The 15,040-nt window shown below is 35.3% G+C and overlaps 2 protein-coding genes across 2 annotated transcripts; one reads left to right on the top strand and one right to left on the bottom strand.

Moving 5' to 3' along the window:
* The first annotated feature begins 4,998 nt into the window (after positions 1-4,998).
* On the top strand, positions 4,999-8,171 carry LOC141645916 (protein GAMETE EXPRESSED 1-like). Its single transcript, XM_074454066.1, has 6 exons — positions 4,999-5,274; positions 5,868-6,403; positions 6,494-7,081; positions 7,172-7,485; positions 7,579-7,726; positions 7,810-8,171. Exons 2-6 carry the CDS (start codon positions 5,916-5,918, stop codon positions 8,090-8,092), a joined length of 1,821 nt encoding a protein of 606 aa, XP_074310167.1. The 5' UTR covers positions 4,999-5,274; positions 5,868-5,915; the 3' UTR covers positions 8,093-8,171.
* A 1,464-nt stretch (positions 8,172-9,635) lies between these two features.
* On the bottom strand, positions 9,636-12,998 carry LOC141647235 (pentatricopeptide repeat-containing protein At3g29290-like). Its single transcript, XM_074455348.1, has 2 exons — positions 11,046-12,998; positions 9,636-10,409 (listed from the first exon to the last, which is right to left on the bottom strand). Exons 1-2 carry the CDS (start codon positions 12,798-12,800, stop codon positions 10,242-10,244), a joined length of 1,923 nt encoding a protein of 640 aa, XP_074311449.1. The 5' UTR covers positions 12,801-12,998; the 3' UTR covers positions 9,636-10,241.
* Between the last annotated feature and the right edge of the window lie 2,042 nt (positions 12,999-15,040).

Here is a 15,040-nt window from a genome sequence, read left to right as displayed (position 1 = left end):
GATGTGATCCTATGATTATAAATAGGAGGCATATTTGGAACTTTTGTATCACCCAAAAATTTATGAGTCTCATAAATATTTTTTTAAAGAGCTCTTAGGATTTTCTATCATTATCTACGATATGATATAAAAAATAAAGTGAAAATCGTTGGGAACTACCCGGGAAAGAGTTAAGAACATGAACAAGAAAATTAAAAAAATACAAAACTGAAGGTTTTATTAATGTTAGTCTCCTGACACAGTACAAAGCTAAAGATTTTACTAATGGTTGTCTTCATAATGCAGTAATAGAGCGTTAATGAGTCGTTATATGTACAATGTAGAGATCTCTATCTAATGATCGAGCTAATACAATAGTGGTTTTTCTTTTTAAGAAGAGACATGTACTTATCTTTCACATTGAAAAATAATGTAGGCATGATGAACATACTACGTCTAAATAATTAAATTATGTATCTCACATCGAAAGAATAGTATACGGTAGGGTGATTATATAAATATAAATAGGAGGCATCCTTGAAACTTAGGTATTACCCCAAAAATTTTTGATATAAAAGATATGTAATTTTTAGTATGTTATAAGTCCCACATTGAAAAATAATGTGGGTGTGGTGAATATATTATGTATAACTAATAAAATTGTCTCATATATATATACATTTTCTATATTATATAAAAGTGATGTTTATAATTTTATATAAAAACTTTATATTTCATTTGACAAAAAAGTATCGTATGAAAATTATATAATTAGATTGTGACAAAAAAAATGCTATCATTAGAGTGTAGATTGTATTGTATTTTCTCATTATTAAATCGGATTGATGTCAAAGTAGGTGCGAAAAAAATGGTGTACATAGTATGTTATTTGTCCTACATTGAAAAGTAATGTAAATGTGCTGAATATACTATGTATAAATATTTGAATTGTCCCATATCGGAAGATTACCATAAGTCAGGGTGATCTTATGATTATAAATAGAAGTCATAACCCTAAATCTTTTGATTTTCTTAAGTATTTTCAGATAGAGCTCTTAAAAGAGTTTGTATTACTGCCTCTACAATAATGATTTCTAACCTAAGTTAATCTTTGGAAAATCTTTTAGTTATTATTAATATATATACTATGTATTTCTTATTTTATATTCAAGTGATGTTTGTAATTTTTATATAAATTTTTTTACATTTCATTTGGCAAAATAATGTCGGTAAAAATTATGAAATATGGATTTAGGAATTAGATGATGAAGTGTTTGCGTAATAGATAGCAAAAGAAAAAGGCGTCACACCTCATAGGAGTAATGGCGTTATGACGAAAGTTGTCAAATAGTATTCTGGGAAAGAAAAAGGTGAACATAGGGGTACCATTTGCAGAAACTTAAAATTAGGGGTACCATGTGTAATCTATCAAAGTTCAAGGTTACCATGAGAATTTTTCAATATTATAATGATATAGTTAATTAAATTTTCATTTAAAAGAGAGAGATATCCGTACCAATAAAACAATAAAGGGGGTATTATTTTTTAATTGTTATTTTATTATCAGCCCATCAAACTTAACATCCATTTAACAGCCTTTATATTAGGGGTATCATGGGAAAAAAAATGGAACCTCAAGGGTACCATAGGACATTGTTAAAAGTATGGGTAACATGGAAAATCTGACAAAATTAAGGGGTACCACGGGAAATTTCTATATCTCAATTATGATAAAAAAAAATTTGAAGAAAAACAACGTACAAATATTAATGGAGAGTACTTTATCTTATTATTAAATTTAAATATAACTATTAGATATAATAAGTAGCAATTGTCCGTATTTGGTATTCGGGATCTGGTTGGATGTCGAACTAAGTGCAAAAAAGATGGTGTAATTCTGAGTATGTTATTTGTCCCACATTGAAAAACAGTGCAGGTTTGATGAATATATACTACGTATAAATAGTAGAATTGTCCCACATCATAAAAATAATCCGAGTTTGGTGAATATATTACTTATAAATAGTAGAATTGTCCCACATCGAAAGATTGGTATAAGGTGGGGTGATTATATGATTATAAATAAGAGTTAACCCACAAAAATTAATTTAGGGAAGTATCATAAATAATAATTTTTGACTTAAAAAATAAAGTGGAGAATCTTTTAATTATTATAATATATATTTCCTAAATTATATTCAAGTGATATTTCCAATTTTTATATCAAACTTTTACATTTCATTTGGCAAAAAAAGATCGTTAAAAAAATTATTAAAATAATATAATTAGCTTCGTGGTAAAAAATGCTATCATTAGAGTATAGATTTCATATTATTTGCACATATTAAAACTTCTAAGTGTGTAAAATTGTGTAATTTTTAGTATGTTTTGTCCCACATTGGAAAATAACGTAGGTGTGATGAATATACTACATATAAATAGTAGAATTGTCCCACATCGAAAGATTAATATAAGGTGATGTGATCCCTATGATTATAAATATGAGGGATATTTGGAACTTATGTATCCACCCAAAATTTTTTAAGTCTCATAAATATTAATTTTTTTTTTTTGAAAGAGATATTTTAATAATATGTAAACAAATCATTAGACATAGAATGTAAACATTAAACCCTTATAACGTTTTTTTTTTGCATTATAAATAAGTTAATTACCCCGTTGCAACGCACGGGCATTCAAACTAGTATTATATTATAACTCGTCGCTCTTTGCTTTGCATTGAATTTGTTTTATTACCATCTCTGTCTTTGGAAGTGGGTGTTGTTCATATGGAACTTCCCAGCTTTACATTGTCGACTCTTACATTGTTTTAATTAGACAAGGAGATAATTTAGGCGAACATCAATAAACTACGGATTAATTATGAGTTCAATTATTTCAATTAGCAACAAATTAAATGATCATACAATAATTCAGACAATTAATACAAAATCTGGATCAACATAGATAACACCCAATTTCAGTGTGTAGCAATAACATTAATCACAATTAGGATGCTGCTATTACACTAGGATCGCATACGCATACAAAATTAGGGCATAAACCTAAACAATAAACATAATTCAGCAATTTACATAAATGTATAATAATATCGAAGAAATTAAACCCTAACAAGAACACCGTTAACAAGTTTGCAGAGGACATAGACAGTTGGTTGCTCATACAAAGGAGAAGAGCATTGATAATTGTGGTAGTCTTCTTCGTCCGAAACTGAAACAGAATAATTGGAAGACCAAGTAGGAACATTAGAAGCCTCTGACGAACAGCAACTCATCGGACTTGAATTCGAGTCAGAATCAGAAGATTGATCTTCGTCAGAGACAGAAAGGGAAACACAGTAATTGGAAGACCATCTTGCTGTTGGTTTCTTTTTAAGACTGAGTTTTCTTGGCGGTATAGATTTCCTTGCAACAGAACGACGGCGTTTGAGTGGGAGTACGGTCATGGAGGTGGAAACAGAACGGTGAGCAACCTTTCTTAGAGGCTCCCCAGGGATGTAAGCAATGTACCCGGCTTTTGACTTCGCAGCTGATTTCGTCATTGTGGTGATAATAATGAATAGTAATGAAGATTGAATTTGGGGAAAATTAAAGCAAAGAGAAGATGAAGATTAGGGTTAATTGTTGATCAAGCTGTAAACAAATTCAAGTGAAGATGAAATTAGGAAAGCGGGAGATTAAGAAAGGTAATTATATGAACGCAACAACGCGGTAATTTTGTCTTCAGATTATAAATTTATTATGGCCCGACACTAGGTTATGGAAAGTTGTTTCATATGCCGCCCTTGTATACTGGGCCGGCCCTTTTATATTGGGCCTGTCACCAAAATTCTCGCTTCAAGTTTGGTATACTTGCTAATTTGCAATTGCAATTGAGCTAGTATGTATATACATGTATTTTTTGACATTTTATAGGTCGCGATCAGTAGGGCTGAGCAAAATTATACGATACGGTTTTATTATACATTATACGGATTTTTGGATATTCGATATGAATTTCCGGATATTCGATAAGGTTTTTTAAAGACCGCGTAGGGTAAGGGTCGGCAAAATATGTAACCGGATATACGGTATCCGATACAGTTGATTAATCATATTTAATAATTATAAAATTTACAGTATACATTGTTGTGGAGAAAGTTTCATATAAAATGGTTTTACATGTAAAATCAATAAATAAAAGATATCAAGTAATTACTATAGGAATATTTTAGTATATTAACTACCGGTTTTACACTAATCCTTGTGGAAAACCATTTTATGCAAGCAATTTCCATTATTGTATGACATAACTTACACTCTTTATAAATAAATATCATAAGACTGTCTCATATAAAAAATAATTATTGTATAGTTTTACCTTATTATAATCTTATAAAACAATTTGTAGAACTAACAATCTTATTTGATTACGTTTGGTAAAATTTATATTCAAGGAGAAATAATACATATGATTAATTGTTTAACCCAAAAACTTTAGAGAGACGGTCTCTTAATATCGATATGTTCAGCAACTCTCTTATAGGACCGTTCTATAGCATAAGACTAACCCAAAAGGAGAATAACATATAAATAACATTTAATTTTATATATTTGAACTTTATTTTGACAATCTGATATCTTATGATTAATACCGACATATTTAAATGCACAAGTTATTAAAACAAATTTATGGGCTTCAAAATAAAATATTTTGTATAACTATATTCGCTAATTTACTTGGGCTTTGTGTTATTAGGCTAGTCTTATACTCCCTCTTATTCCAGATAACCGTCTCATTGTCCATTTTCGTCTATTCACAATAATGTCACATTGTCCATTTTTGGTAAGTGTTGTGTGGTCCAAATTCAATTCCATTTCCGTCTATTCACATAACTGTTCCATTGTCCGTTTTGTGTGGTCTAAACTCACTTTCTTAATTCTTGTGTCATCTTCACAATGAGACGGTTATCTGGAATAGGAGGGGGTATATAAAATGGTCTACACAACAAATTTGTGCGATATGTTATACTCTTTTTTTTAATAAAATTATCACAAAGTTGGTCAAAAATTTTAAAACAGAAAAACGAAAGTATGAACTTGGGGTGCAAGCAAACGATGCATTATTCATCGTACATAAGTAACGACCTTCATGTCTCTTCGTATCTCCTTCGCGCCTGTTGAAAAATCCCGGCAAATTCCCACACACTTTTACAACTTTTTTTTTACCCTTTATTTTTGCAACCTTCATTATTTCTCGTCTTCTTTGTCGTTCAACCGCGGTACATGCCATAAGGTATTGTATTGAGTAACATGTACGAATATAATGTAAAACGGTTTAATTTCTGTCAAACCAATTCAAATACTTACGAATGTTTGATATCCCTCGTTTAATAGGTTTAATCATCATGTCGATTATTATTGGGTTGATGTTAGAGTACCCCGACTTTATATAAAAATTCTGTATGATGTTTACTTTTAATTTAATACATAGGTTGAAAGGTTTTATACTCGTATGTGGATTAGAACAAATATGGGTGTATATGTATACTAGAGTAAACTATAATTTTTCGTATTCTATTATTGTGATTTATGATTCGATCAATCTTTATTTTCTGAATTTTCGAAAGATTTAAACATCAATTTTTTTTAAAAGAATTTTTATATGGCATGACTTTATGGTAAGCCACAAAGTATAATGTTGGATTAACGTTTGATAGTTCTTGTACCTTAATTTGTACGGAGTACTTGGTTAAAATCTTTCAGACTTTAATCTAACATAATTTTTTGTTTAAGACGACATTAATCGAATTAAGTGAAAATAGTATCATACAATTCCATGACATTAATGGAAACTTCTGATTACATTTGGCCTTTTTGCAAATGCAGGTTCATTTCACCGATCAGAAATTTTGAACTTGTGCCACGAATTCAAACATGGGAAATCGCGTCTTTGTTCTGTTTGTATTCACATTTCTAGCATTTCCATCAGACGTCCGGTCATGGGGTGGTTGGTTCTCTTCCTCGACACAATCCACCCCACCGCCTTCTGGTGCTAATAATAAGGCTGATTGGGGTTCAAATGGTTTGGTTGCCGAGTTTTCAGTAGATGGCATGAACGATCCAAATGCTGTTGAGTTGATTGAAAACGCAAGGAGGAAGTTAGGAGGATCGAATCCATGCTGGTTTAAAGCGTATCAGAATTTATTTTCGTCATGTTCAGAGATTTTTGCTGCAGAGGAAAAGAGAAGTAGACTTGCTTGGCTTCTGAGTGATTGTTTTCAAAGGGATTCAGGAAGGGATTCTTTTCCTAAATGTGATTCGAATAGTAAGATGGTCGATTGTCTCCGTAAATTAAAAGATCATGAACATCGGACTTACTTGGAATTCTACCTCACTACCAATTCTATCTGTCATCAGTTACAGTAAGTTGCTGCTGTAAACTTTTTCTGAATGCGAAGCTTGCGTGTCTGTTAAATTCAATACGGTTTATTAAAATGGAATGTTTCCTGCAGATCAAAGGCTTTTAAGGTTCAGGTTGAAAATTTGGTGAACGATTTAAAAGACTCGGCATTGTCGACAGAAGAAAAACTAGAATCCATTGAACTAAAATCTGACAATCTCATTCACAACTCAAACCAAATACAAGAATCAATAACATCAATTGATGCAGAAACCCGAAAAGTGGGGGAAAATTTGAAGAACATGATAGGGGAGATTGGCATTGTTTTGGATCAATCCAAGGAGCTTAAAGAGCAAGCCCATGGTATTGCAACTTCTCAGGTTGAGTTGGTTCAAGGGCAGGGGTTATTGAGGCTGAAAATGGAGGAAAACTTGGCAAAAGTCGAAGAATCGTATTATAAGTTGAAGGAAAACATAATGGTGTTGCAGTTAAAGGCAGCTGATGTACAGAAAGAGGTTAATAAATACGGAGAAGCGTTAGCTTCAAAGATGCATAATCTTCAAGGCAAAGCTGATGAAATTGCAGGAATGACGGGGGTTACTGTTGAGAATCAACAACAACTTCTTGCAACCCAATCGCAGGCACTCGAGGGTCTTCAATCTCTCACTAGTTTTCAGTCTGAAGCCCTTCAGGAGAGCAGGTAATAATTTTACAGTTCCTGTATGAGGTACGGTTCTTAGACTGTGTTGTGCATCTTGGTATTGCTGATGTTTTTTCACTGTACTGTTAGGGTTACGCTTCAGCAGATAGTAGGATTTGCGCACGAGAAACATAAAGAGCTCAGGGAGCAGCAAGAACAGCTGTTAGAGGCTCATGATCAGTTGGCTACTAATTCAAAATCAATGTTGGAAGCTCAGGAAGCTTTTGAGTCGAAACAAGCAAGCATGTTCAGTGCAATAGATAAACTGTTTGCATTACACAAAGCGATGTTGCTGGAGTCGAGGCTTATCAAAGCGTTCATCGTATACTCACTCCTAATATTTGTTATGTTCATGTTTACAAGCACAAAGCAGACCTACTCAGTAAGATGCAGGCTTTATATAGGTATGATTTACGCCCGTCTAATCCTAGCTGGCCTTATTCAGATTTTGTGATGAATATTCTGTTTTAACAGTTATAGGTTAATAATAATTGTAGGTTTGTGCATTGCATTTGCGATAGAGTGTGGGATTTTGCAGTTTACAAGTACTGAAGTTGAACAGAAAACTCGGGTCAGATCGATAGTGAAGTCGCTTCTTTGTACTTATGCTGTTCTTCAACTGTTATACTCTTTTATAACATACAGGTATGCACAAATTAAACTTGCATTTTATTTTATATAACATGATTTGATATTTGACATTATAAAATTGTTGGATGAATTTGCAGGGATTATGAAGCACTAAACCATAAAATGCTAGCAAGTTTGATTGATAAAGTGAACAATATGCAGCAATGGAAAAAAGAGTATAATTATTGTTCGGACGAAGAGAGCAGAGACGACAGTGAAGTAGACTGGGGTTCATGGATGGACACTGAGTTGCCAGAAGATATGAGCATCAATGAAGACCCTGAATACCTTCTTCCAGCAGCTCACCATGATCCACCCTCTCAAAACTCCATTGTCACTAGTGTTTCCAGAAAATATAATCTTAGGCATCGCAATTATTAACTCAAACCTTCATTTTGTTGATCTCTGTATATGAATTTTTCATTTTGTAGAAGTAATATTTTCATATATTGTGATTACATATGGGTCAAACTTGATATCAGCGCAGACGGTCCTTGTTCGATGAACGCAAAAATAACAATTTACCGGTCTCAGATAAGCTCCAAATGAGGGCAGTTGTGACTTGTGCCTTTGATTATGTCTCCCTTATAAAAAAGGTAACAGACTTAGCATGCACATTTATAGACCTGATACTAAGTCTCGGTATCATCCTCTCACATAACCGTATATAAATGTTGATAATCACTACTGATTAGCTTGCTCATTGGGATTTGTTTTGGAGATATGGTAGATAGTCAAAAATAAGAGACCAGTTCAACATAAATGAAATCATCCAACATTCTAATTTCTAACACGGTAATGTTTTCATTATTTTACATGGGTGATGCACGTACGAGTTTTCCTCTTTTATGGACATAAATAACCATAATACCTTTTTTATTTTAATGATTTTCGTTTTAATACTCTGCTTTCATTCTCTCTTTATCTCTTTCATTTACTCTTTTCTCACTTTAACTACCATCATCCAACCATCACTATCCGTCAGCCACCATCCACCACCTTCACCGCTGACTTTCTTGTACCACCAGCCGTCTTGACAACCTCCTCAGACAATTAAAAAAAAAATTACAAAATATTTATAAAAAAAAAGGAAAAAAAAAACGAAAAAATCAAACAAGCATAAGGATTAACGTAGTAACTGTTCAATCTGTTCATGTACTGCCGGCGGGAAGTATACTACACTCTTTTATGGTCGTCCCCCGCATGCCAATATCGGAACGGTTTAAACAAACCTTAAATTAATTAGTATAAATCAATTCTTTAATTTGATACTTTTATAATATAATTGATAAAGATAAGAATTAGAATTATTACTTGATCGATACGAGAATTACCATCCATAATTGTGTAATTTGACGGATTTCACTAATTTTGTGGATTCGATTAATTTTGTGAGGGAGAGAATTAGAGAGTTTTTTTGTTTTGTTTCTAGGCAAAGGGCATGCTATGGAAAAATAATGAAAAAATGTCCATGAAAAAGTAAAACTAGTCCATGAATGAGCAACTACGTTTTACATTACTTTGATTAACTTAAGCCAAAACCCGGGTGTGGTTACTATTCCTAAATCCTAACGCGGTGTTTGGTTCCGACCCACTTATTTCCATTGAGGTGCTGTCCAAAGCTTTCCAGCTTGATGCTGGTCTAGTTAAGTACCTCCAGTCCAAGTTCTCTACGGGATCCTAATTTCGATTCGACCACTGATTTCGGAATTATGTTATAGAATAATTCTTTCATATTGTATTGTCATTGATTGTATTGTTTCATTTATTTAAAGTTTCAGTCAAAATTAATAAAGTAATTACGAATTCATTATTTCAATTAGCAACAAATTTATTGTTGAATGATGATACTAATAATTATTAAGGAGTTTCAGTCTTCAATGACAAAGAATACAAAAGCTAGGTCAACATCAATAAGATCCAATTCAAGAAATACGAAATTTAATTCAATGATATAGAAATAACAATAATTACAATCAATCTGCTATTACAAATTTAAAACAAAATTAGGGAAAATTAAACCCAGACAATTAGGGCTTTAACAAATTAGGGAAAATTAAACCCAAACAATATTCCTAATTCAGCAATTTACACAAATGTATAATAATAATGAAGATTGGATTTGGGGAAAATTAAACCCTAACAAGAACACCATCAACAAGTTTACAGAGGACATAGACAATTGGTTGAGTAGAAGGATGATTAGAAGCCCCTGTTGAGTAATAACTCGAACACGAAACCGAACTAGAACATTCAGAATCAGCACTAGATTGATTTTGATTATTGCAGTAATTGGAAGACCAATTAGGAACATTAGAAGCCTCTGATGAACAGCAACTCATCTGACTGGAACCCGAGTCAGAATCATACGATTGATTATTGCAGTCTTCTTCTTCGGAGACAGAAAGCGTAACACAGTAATTGGAAGGCCATCTTGCTGTCACTAAGATGGGTCATGTAGTTGTCCTTGTTGTAGCGACATTTCTGTTATGGAGTCTGCCTGACCGATGATGTTGAAATTGTAATATCCTCAGGTTCCTCTTTGCATATACTGCAGCATCAATGCTCGTGTTTTTCCATCAGGTACAAGGCCTAGGTCTCGCATTTTTATGTAAAGCTCCTTAGCTGAGTCAAACTTTCTTCTAAGACACATTCCATGAATTGCAGCATTATAGAGCGAGACATTCGGTGTTGACTCCTGTAAAAGGGATACCATGGATTTATGAGGATCAAACAAGAGAAAACCGAAAGATGCAGAAACATAGCTCAAGGACAGTCAGTGTGGTAATTTGATAGGTCATGAGTCTTAATAAACTAAAGAGACCCTTAAATTTCAGACCTAGGCCTAGAAGCTGCATTGCTGTACTAAAATGGAAAGTGCAGTACGTCTAAAATTTTAGGGCAGCACCTTTGTCCGATGTGACGCTTAATGATGGGGATTTGGAATCTGAGCCCAACCATTATCACTTAAACACATCTTCTAACGGAGGCTAAAAGGCAGAACCACATGACAAGGAACGAACAGACATCTTCTGAAGCCTTTTTACTTTAAGAACTCTAAACTTATCAAAATTATAACTATATATTCATTTAAAAGACGTGTCTCTGCACTAGTATATTCATTTTAGGACAGTCCTCGTGTCTGCACAATTGAGTCATGGCGAGTAAACAGCATCTGAGATCTAATGTGATGTAAATTTGTTAAAATGCAGCTTCTCTAGCTAGACAAGAAAATTTCAAATTCCTAGCAACTGTGACGATGTTAGTTTCAGGAAAGTTCTACAAATGAAAACATTGGTCTAACAAATTGATGTTCAGAGAGAATAGAACTTACATCCAAGATGTTGTGCACTTCATCCCACAAGTCTCCCCAAATACAGCTTCTAATCAGTGACAAATGAGTGAAGGTGTCCGGACGACATTTTTTAAGAGCCATGTGCTCGTATATTTCCAAAGCAACTTTTGGCTTTTTAGCACTCTCACAAACACTTATAACAATGTTATATGATTCAGTCGAAACTGTCATACCTGCCTCTTCCATTTTCCAAAGATATTGGAGAGCTTTCTCCCAGTATCCGAGCCTCTGGCAACACATTAAAGCAGTGTTGTACAAATAAGAACTAGGTTGGAAGTTCAGATCTTTCTGAATGCCATCGAAGAGCTGAAGAGCAGCTGTATATTGGTTGGCCCGATAGAATGCAGAAAGCAATGCCTTCCATGTGTACGAATCAGGGACATGCCCTAGAGACCGTATATGCTTATAAACTTTATATGCTTCTTTGACCTTCCCGGCTTTCCCAAGCAGGTTTATCAAGGCATTACATGCAACTAGATTCGGCTTCAGCCCACATTTCAACATACTGTGAAAAACACTCGAGGCCATATCCCACTTCTCCTCTTTCGCACAAGCACCTATAATGGCTTGCATTGTATCAATATCCGGTTCCAGTTCATTCTGAAGCAATTCGGAATAAGCATCAATAGCATTTTCATACCGACAACAACGAACAAATGTACAAACTAAAACACGGTAGGTGACTTCTGTCCCAATAATCCCATTTTCCTTCATAGATTCCCATATCTTCTTCATTCGAGCCCAATCATTCTCCTTTGCAAAAATCGATATCATAGTATTATACACAACTGAATCAAAATGTTGATTCATCTCACTTTCACCTTCCCATTCCAAGAACGCTTGCAAGGCAGCATCACTACCACAGTGTTCAGCTAATGCTTTCAACACCAAGCTACACGAATGCCCCGAACCAATCTTATTCCTTTTCATAAATTCAAAGACTCTCAACATACCATCAAGCATATTATTCCTTGCAAAACAAGCTAAAAGAGAATTACACGCATGCAAATTAGGCCGTAATCCTGACATCTCCATCGACCTAAACAACACTAATGCACTAGTCTTTCTATTGCTTCGAGTAAGACTCAAAATTCGCTTAGACAACACCTTTTCATCCCTTTCTTCTAAATAAAACACCTTATTCTCTCCCCCTCTCGAAACCATCATGTCTTCATCCCTTCCCTCCAAAGAAAACACCTTATTCTCTCCCCCTCTCGAAACTATCACCTCATCATCCCTTCCCTCCAAAGAAAACACCTTATTCTTTCCCCCTCTCGAAACCATCACCTCTTCATCCCTTCCCTCCAAATGAAACACCTTATTCTCTCCCCTTCTCGAACCTAACGACATTTTCTCCGAAACTACCCTGCCACATTCCAAATCTCCACCTAAATTCCAATTCCTCGACAAGTGTAGCCGCCGCCGTTCTCTTTCACCACCACCATCATCATCAAAACCCTTAACACAAGAATCTACCTTTTGCTCACAAAGTAACCCATGGGGTTCAATATTAGAAACCATGACCCTAAAGTTAACAAATTTCCTAAATTTTACAGACCTAGTTCTAGTCACAGCTCTAGCAGTAATTTCATGGGGTAAATTTTGCTTCAAATTTCTTGAATTAACATAAAGAAAGCACTTAAATTTACAATCTTGATTGTTTGAACATCCAAACCCATTTGAAATTATAAGTTTTGAAGGTGAATTTGCTAATGATTCTGCCATGACTAACATAACCCAGAAAAATTAAAGCAAAAAAAAAAAAAGAAAAATCTGACCTTTAAAGACACTAGCAGCTAATCAGCTATATGTGGTGGTGAACTGGTGATGATGAAGTTTGGGAACACACTTGGTTTCAGAAAATGGATTTTTGAAAGCGCGGTTGCCACAATTAAATCCAGGTCCGGATAAGAGATTTGTCCAAATTTTTTTTTTTTTTTTTTTTTTGACAATAATGAACTGAAATATATTAAAGAAGCACAGCTAAGATATAGAGTTAGCCTGTTGCCAGGCGTACAGACCAGAAAGGATAAATTACAAACAAAGCACGGATTTCCCGAAAGGAATGCCGCACACTAATTGGGACTGGCAAAGAGGTTGCCGAATCGCTGAGATAGTTTACAACAAGGACTAAGAAACAAATGAACTCGGACCCCCGGAGAATGGGGGCATAGCGCATAGCACATAGAAGGGCCCTGGTGGTAGCGTCGAAAGGCGAACTTGCGCGAACAACACTTGACTTTGAATAATCCAACTCGATCGATAATGCGAATCGGCGAAAGCAGTTTGTTCGTGGGACGTGGCATGTGGAAACATAAAAAGAAACCGCACTCCGTTGAGGTAAAGATGTAGCTGTGACAACACATGGTGCAACAAAGTCAGTAGAGGGGTGCAACTGTGTAGGACGTGCCTTGGAAAACTGCACATGTGAGTGCAGTAGATCCTCAATGAGTCGACAGGTAACTGCAGGGTCACCATTGTGATTACGAAAAATCACGGCATTGCGAGTAGTCCAAATGGCCTGGAGAACACAGCAAAAGTGAAGCAGGAGCCACCTTTGATTAGGCACCAAAGATTGTCTGTAAAGATAAGACAAGAAGTCTCCAACCCAAGATATAAAGGAAATAGATGGGTTAGCCATGGCGTTAATCCCAAGGGCGGATGCGTTCCAGACATGTTGGGCAGCTTCACGAGAACGAAATAAATGCTCTTCAGTTTCAGGGGATGAATGACAGAGAGTACACGTTGAGTCAACCGGCACATATTTGGATATTAAATTAACATTTGTCGGCATAATATTATGAGCCAGACGCCATAACATAATTGAGTTCTTTGGTGGCATTTCTTTTCGCCATACTTGTTTCCAAGGAAAGGTATGAACAAAAGATCGAATGCGGAATGGCAAATCAAGATTCGGACCATAGGAGCGAATAACTGATTTTACCGAATAAGAGCCATCCTCTCGTATATTTCCGAGAGAAAGTCATCAAAATTCTGAGTTGGGGGTTCCAAAGCAATAATCTCCTTTGCACAAATAGAGGAAAAGTAACGGAAAACCATAGACGGATTCCAGTCACCGGATTCCAGCAAGAAATCAGAGAGAGATGGTGAAGGCTCTGGAACTGGAACTGGAACTGGAGCGGTGCCAAATGGCTTCTTACCATTAATCCAACGACTTGACCAAAGGTCAAGTAAACGCCCATTACCAAGCTTCCAGCAAATACCATTATTAGCCGCAGAAACAGCCTTGCAAATGCCGGACCAGATAAACGATGGTTGAGATACTCGAGAGGTTGCTAGAGGAACATGCAAATCACGGGCATATTTCGGGGCCATATATCTTGCCAAAAACGCAGTCGGTTGTGAATGTATACGCCAAAAATTCTTAAGAAGCAAAGCCTGGCTTAGCAGATGGGTGTTTTTGAAACCAAGACCACCATATTCCTTTGGCGCTTGCAGTATACTTTTTGAAGTCCAGTGAATAGACTGCCTATTCCAGTCATTTCGCCACCAGAAAGCCGTTAGCAAGGCATCTATTTTGCGACACACACCAATAGGAATAGGTACCGCAGAGAAGACGTGATTCAAAGAAGCAAGCAAGATAGCCGAAATAACTATCAATTTACTTGGTTGGCTGAGATGGAGAGCAGACCAGGATGAAATGCGAGTAGTGAGAGTATCAACAAAAGGAAGAAAAATCGCAGACCTCTTGCGAGGGATATCAATAGGAACTCCCAAGTAGGTACCAAAAGTGGGAAGTTGAGTCATCTTCAAAATCGAAGTCAGATGCTCTCGGAAGTCCGTAGGTGTATTCGGACTAAACTTGATATAGGACTTACTAAAATTAATCATCTGCCCTGAAAACGCTTCGAAGTCCTTGAAAATATCCCTTAAAGTCTCAAAGGACAAAGGGGTTGCCTTACAGCATAGAAAAGCATCATCTGCATAGAATAAGTGCGAAAGCATTGGTGCAT

This window comes from Silene latifolia, chromosome 3 (genome assembly GCF_048544455.1).
Source record: "Silene latifolia isolate original U9 population chromosome 3, ASM4854445v1, whole genome shotgun sequence".
In the NCBI taxonomy this organism is placed as follows: Eukaryota; Viridiplantae; Streptophyta; class Magnoliopsida; order Caryophyllales; family Caryophyllaceae; genus Silene; species Silene latifolia.
The sequence above is the reverse complement of the archived record's forward strand: the minus strand, read 5'-3'. Positions and strand labels throughout refer to the sequence as shown.

Excerpts from the sequence above, each read along its gene's own strand:
- LOC141645916 (XM_074454066.1), top strand. The coding sequence starts at position 5,916 with ATGGGAAATCGCGTCTTTGTTCTGTTTGTATTCACATTTCTAGCATTT. Across the intron at positions 6,404-6,493 it reads TCTATCTGTCATCAGTTACA|ATCAAAGGCTTTTAAGGTTC; the intron begins GTAAGTTGCTGC and ends TGTTTCCTGCAG. Across the intron at positions 7,727-7,809 it reads TACTCTTTTATAACATACAG|GGATTATGAAGCACTAAACC; the intron begins GTATGCACAAAT and ends ATGAATTTGCAG.
- LOC141647235 (XM_074455348.1), bottom strand. The coding sequence starts at position 12,800 with ATGTTAGTCATGGCAGAATCATTAGCAAATTCACCTTCAAAACTTATA. Across the intron at positions 10,410-11,045 it reads AAGTGCACAACATCTTGGAT|GAGTCAACACCGAATGTCTC; the intron begins GTAAGTTCTATT and ends TCCCTTTTACAG.